At 44.4% G+C, this 13,970-nt stretch overlaps 2 protein-coding genes across 8 annotated transcripts in view; one reads left to right on the forward strand and one right to left on the reverse strand.

Moving 5' to 3' along the window:
* Positions 1 to 11,108, reverse strand: part of RBBP4 (RB binding protein 4, chromatin remodeling factor) — a 29,407-nt gene extending 18,299 nt beyond the window's left edge. Inside the window, exons 1-3 of the mRNA XM_054464458.2 lie at positions 10,964 to 11,108; positions 10,224 to 10,371; positions 4,765 to 4,910 (exon numbers count right to left, since the gene is read on the reverse strand). Coding sequence (XP_054320433.1) covers positions 4,765 to 4,910; positions 10,224 to 10,371; positions 10,964 to 10,979 — 310 coding nt within the window. The 5' untranslated portion in view covers positions 10,980 to 11,108. The remainder of the gene's footprint in view (positions 1 to 4,764; positions 4,911 to 10,223; positions 10,372 to 10,963) is intronic.
* Positions 11,109 to 11,243: 135 nt separating this feature from the next.
* The window catches only part of ZBTB8OS (zinc finger and BTB domain containing 8 opposite strand), a 31,167-nt gene continuing 28,440 nt past the window's right edge, over positions 11,244 to 13,970 (forward strand). For 2 of the 7 annotated variants that reach the window (XM_063666357.1, XM_063666359.1), the window contains exon 1: positions 11,381 to 11,501. Coding sequence is in view for 5 of the 7 variants with exons in the window: in XM_054464516.1 (XP_054320491.1) it covers positions 11,721 to 11,857 (137 nt within the window). In the remaining 2 variants the exon portion in view is untranslated. Of the gene's footprint in view, positions 11,858 to 13,970 lie in introns of all 7 variants that reach the window. The other 5 variants (XM_054464479.2, XM_063666356.1, XM_054464510.2 and 2 more) reach the window with 5 other exon arrangements.

Here is a 13,970-nt window from a genome sequence, read left to right on the forward strand (position 1 = left end):
CGACAGAGAGAGACTGTTTGTTAAACAAACAAACAAACAAACAAAAAAACCAAAAAAACAAAAAAACCCAGGCGTGGTGGCTCAAGCCTGTAACCCCAGCACTCTGGGAGGCCAAGGCTGGCAGATCGCAATGTCAGGAGATGGAGATCATCCTGGCCAACATGGTAAAAAACCTCATCTCTACTAAAAACACAAAAATTAGCTGGGTGTGGTGGCACGGACCTGTAGTCCCAGCTACTCGGGAGGCTGAGGCAGGAGAATCGCTTGAACCTAAGAGGTGGAAGGTGCAGTGAGCCGAGATTGCCACACTGCACTCCAGCCTGGTGATAGAATAAGACTGTCTCAAAAAACAAAACAAAACAAACAAACAAAAAAAAGTGGGCAAAGGACATGAACAGAAACTTCTCAAAAGACATATAAGCGGACAACGAATGTGAAAAAAAAAAAAAGATCAACACCACCAATCATCAGAGAAATGCAAATCAAAACAGATAGATGCCTCTCACACTAGTCAGAATGGCTATTATTAAAAAGTTGAAAAACAACATGGTGAGGCTGCAGAGAAAAGGGAACACTTAGACACTGCTGGTGGGAATGCAAATTAGTTCAACAACTGTGAAAAGCAGTCTGTGGAGATTTCTCAAAGAACTAAAAATAGGGCCAGGCATGGTGGTCACGCCTGTAATCCCAGCACTTTGGGAGGCTGACGCAGGTGGATCACCTAAGGTTGGGAGTTCAAGACCAGCCAGACCAACATGGAGAAACCCCAACTCTACTAAAAATACAAAATTAGCTGGGCATGGTGGCACATGCCTGTAATCCCAGATACTCGGGAAGCTGAGGCAGAAGAACTGCTTGAACCTGGGAGGCGGAGAGTGCAGTGAGTTGAGATAGCGCCACTTTACTCCAGCAACAACAGTGAAACTCCATCTCAAAAAAAAAAAAAAAAAACAGAACTAAAAATAGAACTACCATTCAACTCAGCAATCCCATTACTGGGTATATACCCAAAAGAAAAGAAATTGTTCTACAAAAAAGACACGTGCACTTGTATGTTCAGTGTAGCATTATTCACAATAGCAAAGATACGGAAATCAACCCAAGTGTCCATCAATGGTTGACTGAACAAAAAATTTTTTTTGGCTGAGTATAGTGGCTCATGCCTATAAGCCCAAACTTTGGGAAGCCAAAGTGGACGAACTGCAAGAGCCCAGGAGTTTTCAGACCAGCCTGGGCAACGTGGTGAGACCTACTCTCTACAAAAAATACAATGGAAATCAGCTGGGCATGGTGGCGCATGCCTGCAATCCCAGCTACTCAGGACGCTGAGGCAGGAGGACTGCTTGAGCCCAGGAGGCAGAGGTTACAATAAGCCGAGATTGTGTGACTGCACTCCAGCCTGGGTGACAAAGCAAGACTCCGCCTCAAAATAACAACAAAAACTCAATCATTTAGGGAAAAAAGGCTGGATTCTGATTCCATACCAAATATCAGAACAACAAAAGTTTTAATGGCCTAAACATTAAAGTCCCAGAAGACAACAATAGATGAACACATACTTTATGAAATCATTGAATGGGTAGGTCTGAGGTAGGAAAATTGAGGCCAGAGTTCCAGATCAGCCTGAGCAACATAGTGACATGCCATCTCTTAAAAAAAAAAAAAAAAAAAAAAAAAAAAATTAAATTATCTGGGTGTGGTGGCGGGCACCTGTAATCCCAGCTACTTGGGAGGCTGAGGCAGAATAGCTTGAACCCGGGAGACGGAGGTTGCAGTGAGCAGAGATTGCGCCACTGCACTACAGCCTGAGCGACAGAGCCAGACTCTGACTCAAAAAAAATAAAATAAAATAAATAAATAAATAAATAAAATAAAAATCCAGGTATGGTGGTGTATGTCTGTAGCCAGAGCTACTTGGGAGGCATAGATGGGAGGATCATTTGAGCCCATAAGGAGGCTGCAGTCAGCTAAGATTATGCCAGTGCACTCCAGTCTGGGTGACAGAGCAAGGCTCCATTAAAAAAGCAATTTACAGCTTCTAACCAATAACAGGACTTAAGATTTTAAGTTAAACAAGAAAATGCTCTGCACCTATTTATTGGGTGGAGAGGGTGTAATTTACCTTATATGAAGAGTTAACTCAAAAGGAAATATGGGCAAAAAACATAAATAAGCAGGAGATGTAAGCTCAACATCACAAATAAAAAAAGCAATGTAAACTTGAGAATGAACTCTACTGAGTCCAGTGTTGGCAAAGGCATGGAGAAACAGACATAAATACATATGCTGTTGTGGGACTTCAAATCTTTTTTTGGAGTGCAATTTAGCAGTATCAATTATATTAAAAAACGGTCCTGCCTTTTGATACAACATTCTACTTAGAAAGCATTTCTATAGCAAAACTATGCTTTTGAAGTAAAAAAATTAGAAACCATCTAAATGTCCATTAATAAGGAATAGTTAATTATGGTCTACCATACAGCCATCAAAAGGAAGCAGGTCTCTATCTACTAACACAGATACATGCCCCAGATATATCAGGCCACAAAAGCAAATTATGAACCTATATTGCATATTCTATACCTGGCATACAAAACTACTCAACATATTTGTTGAATGAGTGATCCAATACACAGGATAAATCCTTCAGAAAACAATACATCACAATACATCCATTTAAGTGATATCCAGGGGAAAGGTTTTTCTTTTGTTTTGTTTTTGAGACAGAGTTTCCCTTTTTTTTTTTTTGCCCAGGCTGGAGTGCAATGGTGAGATCTCAGCTCACTGCAATCTCTGCCTCCTGGGTTCAAGTGATGCTCTTGCCTCAGCCTCCTGAGTAGCTGGGATTACAGGTGCGTGCCACCGTGCATGGCTAATTTTGTATTTTTAGTAGAGACAGGGTTTCACTATGTTGGCCAGGCTGGTCTTGAACTCCTGACCTCAAGTGATCCACTGGTCTCAGCCTCTCAAAGTGCTGGGATTATAGGCGTGAGTCACCGCACCTGGCTGGGGCAAAGTTTATTATATGGGAGAAGGGGTGTGTTTTTTACATTGTGTGTAAAATTATATATATATGTAAAACTACATATATGTGTGTGTATACATTTATATTTTGTGTGTGTGTGTAAAATTATATATATTTTATACATAAAATTTGTATGTATTTTATATGCATATATAAATTATATATAATTTTACACACAACATAAATATACACACACGTGGTTTTACATATATAATTTATATATTTATATATAAATATAATATTTATATTATGTAAAATTATATAATTATATATTATATATTTTACACACACAATATATACACATATGTAGTTTTACATATACATACATATATAAGTATGTTATTTTATACATAAATATAACATATTTATATTGTGTAAAATTATACACATAATTTTACACACACACACAATATAAATATATACACACACATATATGTAGTTTTACAATTTATCACACTACCAATCAGAGTATTTGTGCCTCAGTAACAACAAGAACAAAAGGCAGGAGGATCATTTGAGGTCAGGAGTTCGAGACCAGCCTGACCAACATGATGAAACCCTGTCTCTACTAAAAATACAAAAAATTAGCCAGGCGTGGTGGTGCATGCCTGTAGTCCCAGCTACTTGGGAGGCGGAGGCAGGAGAATCGCTTGAACCTGGGAGGTGGAGGTTGCAGTGAACCGAGATAGTGCCACTGCATTCCAGCCTGGGCGGCAGAGGGAGACTCCATCTCCAAAAAAAAAAGGAAAGCGTAAGCATTTCATGAGCAGTTAAACCCTTAGGTTATGGCCTAAAAACAGGATATAATTAAACAACTCATTGGAACTTAGTTTCTATACATATAGAGAGTGCCATGGTTAAGTCATTTCTACCACTTTAAACCTAGAAAGGGTAATTTAAGTTAGTGTTTCTCAACCTTTTTTTTTTTTTTTAAACTATTGCTCCTCTAAGAACTCTTTTAAGAACTGTCCCCTCCCCACCAGTCCCATGAAATTTTAATACCATAGATATCCTATGTACTCTGTGCATATCTGTGCTTTAAACAATCAACCAGTAACATTATTTACACCTACTCACATACACAAACCAATTTTCACCTCCTTAGGGGTAGTTATCTCCCATGTTAAGAATGTATAGCAATATGGATGGATGCGGTGGCTCACACCTGTAATTCCAGCACTCTGAGAGGCTGAGGTGGGTGGATCACCTGAGGTCAGGAGTTCAAGACCAGCCTGGCCAACTTGGTGAAACCCTGTCTCCACTAAAAATACAAAAATTAACTAGGCGTGGTGGCGGGTGCCTGTAATCCCAGCTACTCAGGAGGATGAGGCAGAAGAATCGCATGAACCCGGGAGGCGGAGGTTGCAGTGAGAGAAGATCGTGCCACTGCACTCCAACCTAGGCAATAGAGCGAGACTCTGAGTAAAAAAATTAAAAATCAAGAATGTACAGCAATAATATATATTTTTGCTGCTTTCAATTGCAGAAATCCTCCCCACCAGCACCAGCTGAGAAAAGTTTATTGTGAAGGTACAGAACCAAGGATGTGTTAAGTATTTCTTGATACCTACAACTCTAATATAAATACCTACCACTGCAAACTCAGGCTTTCCCTCAACCTTAAATATTGTTTCTAAAGTCAGAGTTTACTTTATCAAAGTGCACATAACTGTTATAATTCAAAGACATAAAAGATATGACCCACACATCTTTACTTCTTTCACCTTTAAGATTCCTACCTCCTTTCTCACTGTCGTAGTGTGACGCATCAAACTGAGCATCATCATTAGGGAGCTGCACACTGGCTATAACAAGATGGTTTTGTTCATCCGATGTGTGTGTCCCCAGGACAAGTCGATGAATGCTGAAATCTTTCCCTTCTGGTCTGTAATGGCAATATATAGTCACCATTCAAATTAGTAACATTAGGAGACGGTGAAGTCAACAATATGCATATATGTAAAAGTCACTATTACAACCAGGTTTTAAGAGAGGGGGAAAAAGTCATTAAGGGTCTTTTCTTTCTTTCTTTCTTTTTTATAAATAGAGTCTCACTCTTTCGCCCAGGCTAGAATGGAGTGGTGCGATCTTGGCTCACTGCAACTTCTGGCTCTCAGATTCAAGCGATTCTCATGCCTCAGCCTCCCGAGAAGCTGGGACTACAAGAACCTGCCACCATGCCTGGCTAATTTTTGTACTTTTAGTACACACGGGATTTCACCATGTTGGCCAAGCTGGTCTCGAACCCCTGGCCTCAAATTATCCACCCACCTCAGCCTCCCAACGTGCAGAGATTACAGGCAAGAGCCACCGTGCCTGGCCAAGAGCCATATTTTCCACTTAATTACTCTGGAGAAAAAGTAAAACGTTTAATGGAATAAAATGTGAATTAACTACTCACTCACTACCAACAGGTTGGAGGGAAAGCAAACCATTGTTGGGTATGCTAATAATTTTGTTTACTAAAACTTTCATTAAAAAGGAAAGAAGGGGGAAGGGTGCAAAGAAATTGAAAAGAATGAAAAAAGGGAAAGAAGAGGAAATAACATAAAATAAACCAACTTTTCAAACATTTACTAACTGCCTAATCAATGGACACATTGCTCCAAACGCGATGGAAGTACAAAGATGATTAAGACATGATTCCTGACCTCAAAAAACCTGCAGCTGAGCCAGGCATGGTGGCTCATGCCTGTAATCCCAGCACTTTGGGAGGCCGAAGAGGGTGGATCACCTGAGGTCAGGAATTGGAGACCAGCCTGACCAACATGGTGAAACCCCGTCTCTACTAAAAATACAAAAATTAGCCAGGTGTGGTGGCAGTGCCTGTAGTCCCAGCTACTCAGGAGGCTGCGACAGGAGAACTGCTTGAACCCAGAAGTCAGAGGTTGCAGTGAGCCAAGATGGCGCCACTGCACTCCAGCCTGGGCGAAAGAGCGAGACTCTGTCTCAAAAAACAAACAAACAAAACAAAAAAAACCGGTGGCTGGCTAATCCCAGCTACTTGGGAGGCTGAGGCACAAGAATCGCTTGAACCCGAAAGGCGGAGGTTGCAGTGAGCAGAGATCCTGCCACTGCACTCCAGCCTGGGTGACAGAGAAAGACTACTTCCTGTCTCAAAAAAGAAAAAAAAAAATAAAAGAAAGAAAATTAAACAATTTGCCTAAGATCACACAGCTACTAAGTAACAAGTATGCTGAAGTCCAAATCTGACTTCTGATATGGGAAAGCCCAGTGGGAGAGAAGGCCGATTAAAACTGACTTTATTTAGTGTCCTGAATACCGTCTTAAGGCATTCTGTACTCCATACTGGGTCAAGGGCATCCACATCATCTGGGAACTTGTTAGAAATGCAAATTCTCACATCTCCTCCAGACCCATTGAATCAGAAACTCTTTAAGGTGGGGCAACAACCAACTGTTTCACAGTATCTCCAGCTGATTATGATGCATATAAAATTTTGAGAACCCCTGGTCTAGATGGGAAAGATGCTACACAACCAGAATTCATTGGGGTTTATAAATTGACTGCCTATAAAATGGAGAAAGAGAAAATGTCAAACCAAAGCCAATTATGATGAAAAGAGGAACAACAGGAGAGAAAGTTGGGGTAAGGCCTTCACGTAAGGAATAATTCCATTTACAACATGTCAAACTGGGGAAGCCAGTAAGATATACCAGGAAAGACACCGGCAGGCAGAAGAAAAATCAGGAAAAGCTCTGGAGAAGTTAGGTCTAAAGATATCAATAGGAATTCTTCTGCACAGATGTCACAGGCAAAGCTTTGAGAGCTTCTACCTTACACTGAAGAGAAATGAAAAGAGGGATATGAACAGAAAATTGGAGTTACCTGTATGTAGAAGGTTAGACAAGAACCAGAAAAAGAATGAAGGAGAGGACAGTGTTACAGAACTACAATTGTGGTTTTTCTTTCTTTTTAAAGGGGGGAGATGGATCTGAGTAAACACCAGAAAAAGAACACACACAAAAGTAAACACTGCATCAGGGCTGCTTGCTTGTAAGTAATCCTCATCTTAAAAAACAAAAACAGGGCCAGGCACGGTGGCTCATGTCTGTAATCCCAGCACTTTGGGAGGCCAAAGTGGGAGGATCACTGGAGCCCAGAAGTTAAAGAACAGTCTGGACAGCATAGCAAAAAAGTTTTTCAAAAATTAGCCAGGTGTGGTAGCGTGTGCCTGTAGTCCCAACTATTCCAGAGGCTGAGGCAGGAGGATCCCTTGGCCCAGGAGGTCAAGGCTGCAGGGAACTCCGTGCCACTGCAACCCAGTCTGGGCAATAGAGCAAGATCCTGTCTCAAAAACAATTTTCAGCCAGGTGCACTGGCTCATGCCTGTAATCCCAGCACTTTGGGAGGCCGAAGCAGGTGGATTACCCGAGGTCAGGAGTTCGAGACCAGCTTGGACAACATGGTGAAACCCCATCTCTACTAAAAATACAAAAAATTAGCTGGACGTGGTGGCGGGTGCCTGTATATCCCAGCTACTTGGGAGGCTGCGGCAGGAGAATCGCTTGAACCCAGGAGGCGGAGATTGCAGTGAGCTGAGATCATGCCACTGCACTCCAGTATGAGTAACGAGTGAAACTCCACCCTCCGTCTCAAAACAACAACAACAACAAAAAAATTCTCACATTATTTATCTAGATTTGCTAATGCAGAAAACTACTAAGATGACAGTACAGATTTCAGCCTTGGGGAATTAAGTCTTTAATTCTTGCTTTTGAAACCTAGCTAGTCATTCTATTATATTACTTGGGAAGTTTCTGAAAAGTAGGGGTTCTAGAATGTTTAGTAGGTATGGGGTGGCCAATATTTGTGATCCACTAATCCAATAAGCACAATTTAGCATATGATTATAGTAAATGTGGAATCACCATTCCAGTACACTTCTCATTAAGTACTCTGCCACAAGTTCTTTTTCTTTGAGACAGGGTGGCACTCCCTAGCTTAGGCTGGAGTGCAGTAGCAGGATCACAGCTCAATGCAGCCTTGCCCTCCCAAGGCTCAGGTGATCCTCCTGCCTCAGCCCCCACCGAGGAGCTGGGACTACAGGTACGCACCACCATGCCCGGATAGTATTTGTAATTTTAGTAGAGACAGGGTTTTTTCACCATGTTGCCCAGGCTGGTCTTGAACTCCTGGCATCAAGCAATCTGCCTGCCTCAGCCTCCCAAAGTGCTGGGATTACACGTGTAAGCCACCATGCTCAGCCCACAAGTTCTTAAATGGCTTGAATTACCACTGAAAACTCTTGACAGAAATGATTCCAATTATCCTGAATTCCCCAAGCAATTCTGATGATCAATTGCATGTGGGAACTCCTGGTCACGATAAAGAAGCTTCTAGGCCGGGCGCGGTGGCTCACGTCTGTAATCCCAGCACTTTGGAAGGCCGAGCCGGGTGGATCACGAGGTCAGGAGATTGAGACCATCCTGACTAACACGGTGAAATCCCGGCTCTACTAAAAACACAAAAAATTAGCCAGGCGTGGTGGCCGGCGCCTGTAGTCCCAGCTACTTGGGAAGCTGAGGCAGGAAAATGGCGTGAACCCGGGAGGCGGGGCTTGCAGTCAGCGGAGATCACGTGACTGCACTCCCTCCTGGGCGACGGAGCAAGAATCCGTCTCAAAAAAAAAAGCAGCTTCTAACTCTCAATTTCTAGGTTTTTACTATGGTTTTTGTAACATCCCTAGGACACATTTCCCTATTTTTCCTTATGCCACTGTAAAGGTAGCAGCCTCATTCTTAAGTTACTAGTATAATTTCTGCCAAATTTCTATTATTTGTTGAGCTACATCATAGTCTAATAACATTTTGCAATTATCTTGACTTGTAAAGATCCAAGTTTTGAAGGAATTTACTTAGCACACAATCGCTTTTGAATGTTATTCAGAAAACTTAAGTAGTTTTGTAACAGAAAATCCATTATTCCAAATGGCACAATGGTCTTGTTAAAACTATGTTAATATCATCTAAATTTACCTTCCTCTGTTTTTTGCATTGTCATTTCTTCCTAAGAAATGAGGCAAATTGAGGCAAATTTTCCTTCCTCTGATAATTTTATCTGTACCACTTTTATGCTAATTATAACTAATTTGGATCCCCGATATGTGGCACCACATACGGCACCAATAAATGCAAACCAAATATTTTATCCCCTCTATTAGAGATAAGCTACCTACATGTAAGAAACATGGGATTAATCTTTATAGCCCTCACTATGCCCAAACCATTCCACCTTCAGGTGTTTTCTAGGTACCCTAATTATCTCTCTACAACTGCTGTCATCATATATAACTATAATTATTAGTTTATATCTGCCACTTCAACTAGACAATGTGCTCCTTGAAGGCAGGTACCATGACATACTACGAGAACTCAAGTTAAGTTTTGTTGAGGCCACGTGCAGTGGCTCACGTCTGTAATCCCGGCACTTTGGGAGGCAGAGGCGGGCGGATCACCAGAGGTCAGGGGGTTGGAGACCAGCCTGTCCAACATGGTGAAACCCCGTCTCTACTAAAACTACAAAAAAATTTAGCCAGGCGTGGTGGCAGGTGCCTGTAATCCCAGCTACTTGGGAGAGCTTAGGCAGGAGAATCGCTCAAATCTGGGAGGCAGAGGTTGCAGTGAGGCGAGCTCGAGCCACTGCACTCCAGCCTGGACAACAGAGTGAGACTCCGTCTCAAAAAGAAAAAAAAAAAAAGTTTTGTTGTAAGGACTCGACTCATGGTAATACTTTTTTCTTTTTTTGTGTGGGGGGCGGTAGAGATGGGGGTCTTCCCACGGCTGGTCTCCAACTCCTGGCCTCAAGTAAGCCTCCTGCCTGGGCCTCCCAAAGTGCTCGGATTACAAGTGTGAGCCACTACTCCTGGCCATAATACTTTTTGAAAGTTGACAAGTTTTGTACTATTATTTAGTACAGCTATTATTATTACAGGTATCATCAGCTACAGCTATTTAATTCAGTATCTGAGGAAAAAAACGCCAATATGTTTTCTCTTGTCAGGTAAATTACAAAATCATTTTGTTATTTTGCCTTACTTTGTGGCCTAGAAAAAATGTCACCAAGAGGTTTTGATCACATGCCTTCTCCGGGTGACTGAAGAGCGGAAAACAGAAAATCAATATGAGAAATCTACACTGAAGACACATCAACATAACGTTCAGGAGAGTCATGTCACCTGGTTACATCTGGAAGCCACTGGGCAGTTAGGCTGGGCCACTCCAGAGCATGGGTCATCACCAAATCATAAAGAAAAGGGGTGTTCTTTTTCCATATTTTGTATTCCTCGTTGATCACTCGTTCTTCCACTGCGTCGTCGAAGGCTGCTAAAATTTTTTAAAAACAAATTTAAGTTAGCAAACAAACGGAAACCGGGTAATCCTCTGCAAAGCTACCGGCATGACTCCTACATCCTGACTATGAAATGGAGGTGATTTGTCTAAATCCCCACGGCAGAGGCACCCACACTCTCCACTTTCGCGGCGCCGGAACTCCTCGGGCCATCCCCGCCAAACACTCCGTTACCCGTTCCAGGCCACGGGGCCAGCCAGGCCTTCGGAGCACGCTCGCGCGCGCAGAAACTCACAAGCCCGACGAGGAGGCCCGAGCTCCGAGCCTTGTGGGTAGGAAGTGGTGTCCCGACGCTCGGGACAGAGGCCGAGAGACCGATATCGGAGACAGGAGGAGGAACAAACACTCGCCGGGGGCCCCACCGCTGGCTTCGCCAGCTGGGACCGAAATCGGTCCCAGGGAACTGGCGAGCCGTTAGCCCGCCCCGCGGGGAGTTCCCTCTTCACGCCTTCAGTACCGGGGACTGCACTCGGCAAACTCGGGCCTGCCCTCACTGTTAGGCCATGTCGAGGCCGCGGCTCAGCCCCGGCACCCGCTGCCCTCCTGGGTCGGCCCCGGCACCCTCACCTTCCTTGTCGGCCATGGCGGGCAGGCGAGCCGGGGGAATCCTGGGGTCGAGCGTTGCGGGAGGGGCGGGGAGGCTGCAGGAGCTCGCTCAGTGCGCGCGGCCTCTATTGTTTCCTGCGCCCCCAGCGCGAGGGCTGACTCGCGCACCTTCGCGCCAACATCAGCCAATCGGAGCGCTCCTAATGGCGGGATGGGCGGGGAAGCCGCGTTCGCGACCAATCCAAACGCGCGGAGTAGCTTTCCGCGGGGACCGAGGCACGCGCTCCGCCCCTCCCCCAACGCCTCCCCGAGCCGACTTCCAGCGATTGCGCGCGCCGGCGTTGACGGGACTGCGCCCGGTCAGGGTCACGTGAGAGAGGTTTAGTCCGCACACTCCCGCGGCAAGAGGGCAGCCATTTTCTTGAAGGCTATTAAGCTTACGACCCTTTCAGAGTACTGAGATGAAAAATCTAGAATGCCTTCGGGTCTAATTATCAATTTTGGGGGTGAAGCGGGGAAAAGAACCTCGCCAGTCAGAGCCAGACGGGTTTCATTCAAGGTGCCCTTCAACGTTTTTCGTTAGTCTTTGGAAGGAACTAGTAATGAATGAAGCGCAGAAGATGGGGTTTTGGCCTTTTAAACATGTGATCCAAGCGGCAGGGTAGGGACTAAAGTAGGTCAACAGCCAACTCCGAGAACGGAGTGTGGTCCTTTAAGGGTGTGTGACAAGGGGCGGAGTCTAGAGCGGAAGTAGTAACTGCGGTCCGAAGTCCGGTGGATGAAGGGCGGAAGTAGAGTGTCTAATCCTGCAGTCATGGCGCAGGAAGAGGAAGATGTTAGAGATTACAATTTGACTGAAGAACAGAAGGCGATCAAGGCCAAGTATCCGCCAGTCAATAGGAAGTACGAGTGTGAGTAGGTGGCTTACTTCTCTCTTTAGGTGTAAGCACACAGGCATCCCCTCTGCTTACCCGCGGCTTCCTGCTGCTCTTTCTACTTTGCCCCATAGGTACTTCAAGCATGATCCCATTTGTGCCGGCTGTTGTAGTCGCGTTCGTACTTCTGGGAATGCTGAAGGAAAAAGCCACCTGGTTTAATAGTCGCGAAACCTGGCTTCCCTCATTTACAGTCTCTTGAACTTCTTCCACATGTGCCTAATCACATTTATCTTCGTAAATTCTAAAGATAACCATATTTTCAGGCGTTTGCAGGGTTGTTACCCCCATGTATTTCCCAACGGTGAGATAGAGTGTGCGAGGTTAGAGGACTCGGAAAGCTAATTACGGGATTTCTAACTTGATGTTTCACCTCGATCATATTAGCAAAAAGACCTGGTTTTGCCATTTATGATTGTGATTTTTAAAAAATGATTATTTTAGGCTGGGTGCGGTGGCTGACGCCTGTAATCCCAGCACTTTGGGAGGCCGAGGCGGGCGGACCACCTGAGGTCGGAAGTTCAAGATCAGCCTGACCAACATGGAAAAACCCCGTCTCTACTAAAAATACAAAATTAGCTGGGCGTGGTGGCGCATGCCTGTAATCCCAGCTACTCGGGAGACTGAGGCAGGAGAATCGCTTGAAACCGGGAGGCGGAGGTTGCGGTGAGCCGAGATCGCCCCATTGCACTCCAGCCTGGGCAACGAGCGAAACTCTGTCTCAAAAAAAAAAAAAAATATATATATATATATATGTTTTTAGAGATGGGGTCTCGCTCCGTCGTCCAGGCTGGAGTGCAATGGAGCGATCATAGCCCCGCGCTGCAGCGCCCAGCTGGTTTTGCCATTTATTCGCTTAGTGACTTTAGGCAAATCACATAACCTATCTTTGTCTCTTAAATTCTATATTAAACGTTAAGCTGTCATCCCTAAAGGTAGCTGTGGTTTGGGGAGCACAAATCTGACTTTTATTTGTCTGCTTAAAATCTTTCATTAATTTCTCATTGTCCTCTCTGTAAAATCTACTTACTTACCATAGTATTCTAGGCAATGTGCTTTCTGGAGCTGGCATGCCTCCTAGCATATCCCCTTCTCTCACTTAAAAACAATTGTAAAATATTATAGGCCGTTTGCGGTGGCTCACACTTATAATCCCAGCACTTTGGGAGACAGACGTGGGTGGATCACCTGAGGTCAGGAGTTCCAGACCAGCCTGGCCAACATGGTGAAACCTCCCTCTACTAAAAATACAAAAAATTAGCTGAGCATGGTGGTGGGCGCCTGTAATCCCAGCTACTCGGGAAGCTGAGGCAGGAGAATTGCTTGAACTCAGGAGGTTGAGGCTGCAGTGAGCCGAGATCACACCACTGCACTCCAGCCTGGGCAACAGAGCGAGACTGTCTCAAAAAAAAAAAAAAAAAAAAAAAAAAAAAGCCTGGTGCTGTGGCTCATGCCTGTTATCCCAGCACTTCGGGAGGTTGAGACGGGTGGATCACCTGAGGTCAGGAGTTTGAGACCAGCCTGGCCTGGCCAACATGGTGAAACCCCATCTCTACTAAAAATACAAAAATTAGCTAGGCATGGTGGTGGGTGCCTGTAATCCCAGCTGCGTGGGAGGCCGAGGCAGGAGAATCGCTTGAACCTGGGAGGCGGAGGTTGCAGTGAGCCGAGATCGCGCCACTGCACTCCAGCCTGGGCGACAGAGCCAGACTCCATCTCAAAAAAGAAAATTATTTTTAATCGGTCATATATATTGATTCGAAATTCAGAAAGTGTAACATAGGCAGTGAAAAGTAACTCTGGCAGCCCTCATCCTCAACCACCTAGTCCCCCTCTGTAGAGCAGTCATCGTTACCTTTTTCTTACATGGACATACCTAGATGTTCTAGCATTTGCTTTAACCAATTTTCAGTTGATGGACGTTTAGGCTATTTCTACTCTTGTGGTATTAGAAACAGTGCAGCAGTGAATACACTTGTACATCCACTGTTTTGTACATGTGCAAGTGGATCTGTAGAATCAAGTTCTCCAAGTTTTTTTTGTTTCCATTGCTAAGACTCCTACATTTTTTAAAAGGATATTTTAACTTGGAC

The sequence above is a fragment of the Pongo pygmaeus genome, chromosome 1 (assembly GCF_028885625.2).
Source record: "Pongo pygmaeus isolate AG05252 chromosome 1, NHGRI_mPonPyg2-v2.0_pri, whole genome shotgun sequence".
NCBI classification, from domain to species: domain Eukaryota; kingdom Metazoa; phylum Chordata; class Mammalia; order Primates; family Hominidae; genus Pongo; species Pongo pygmaeus.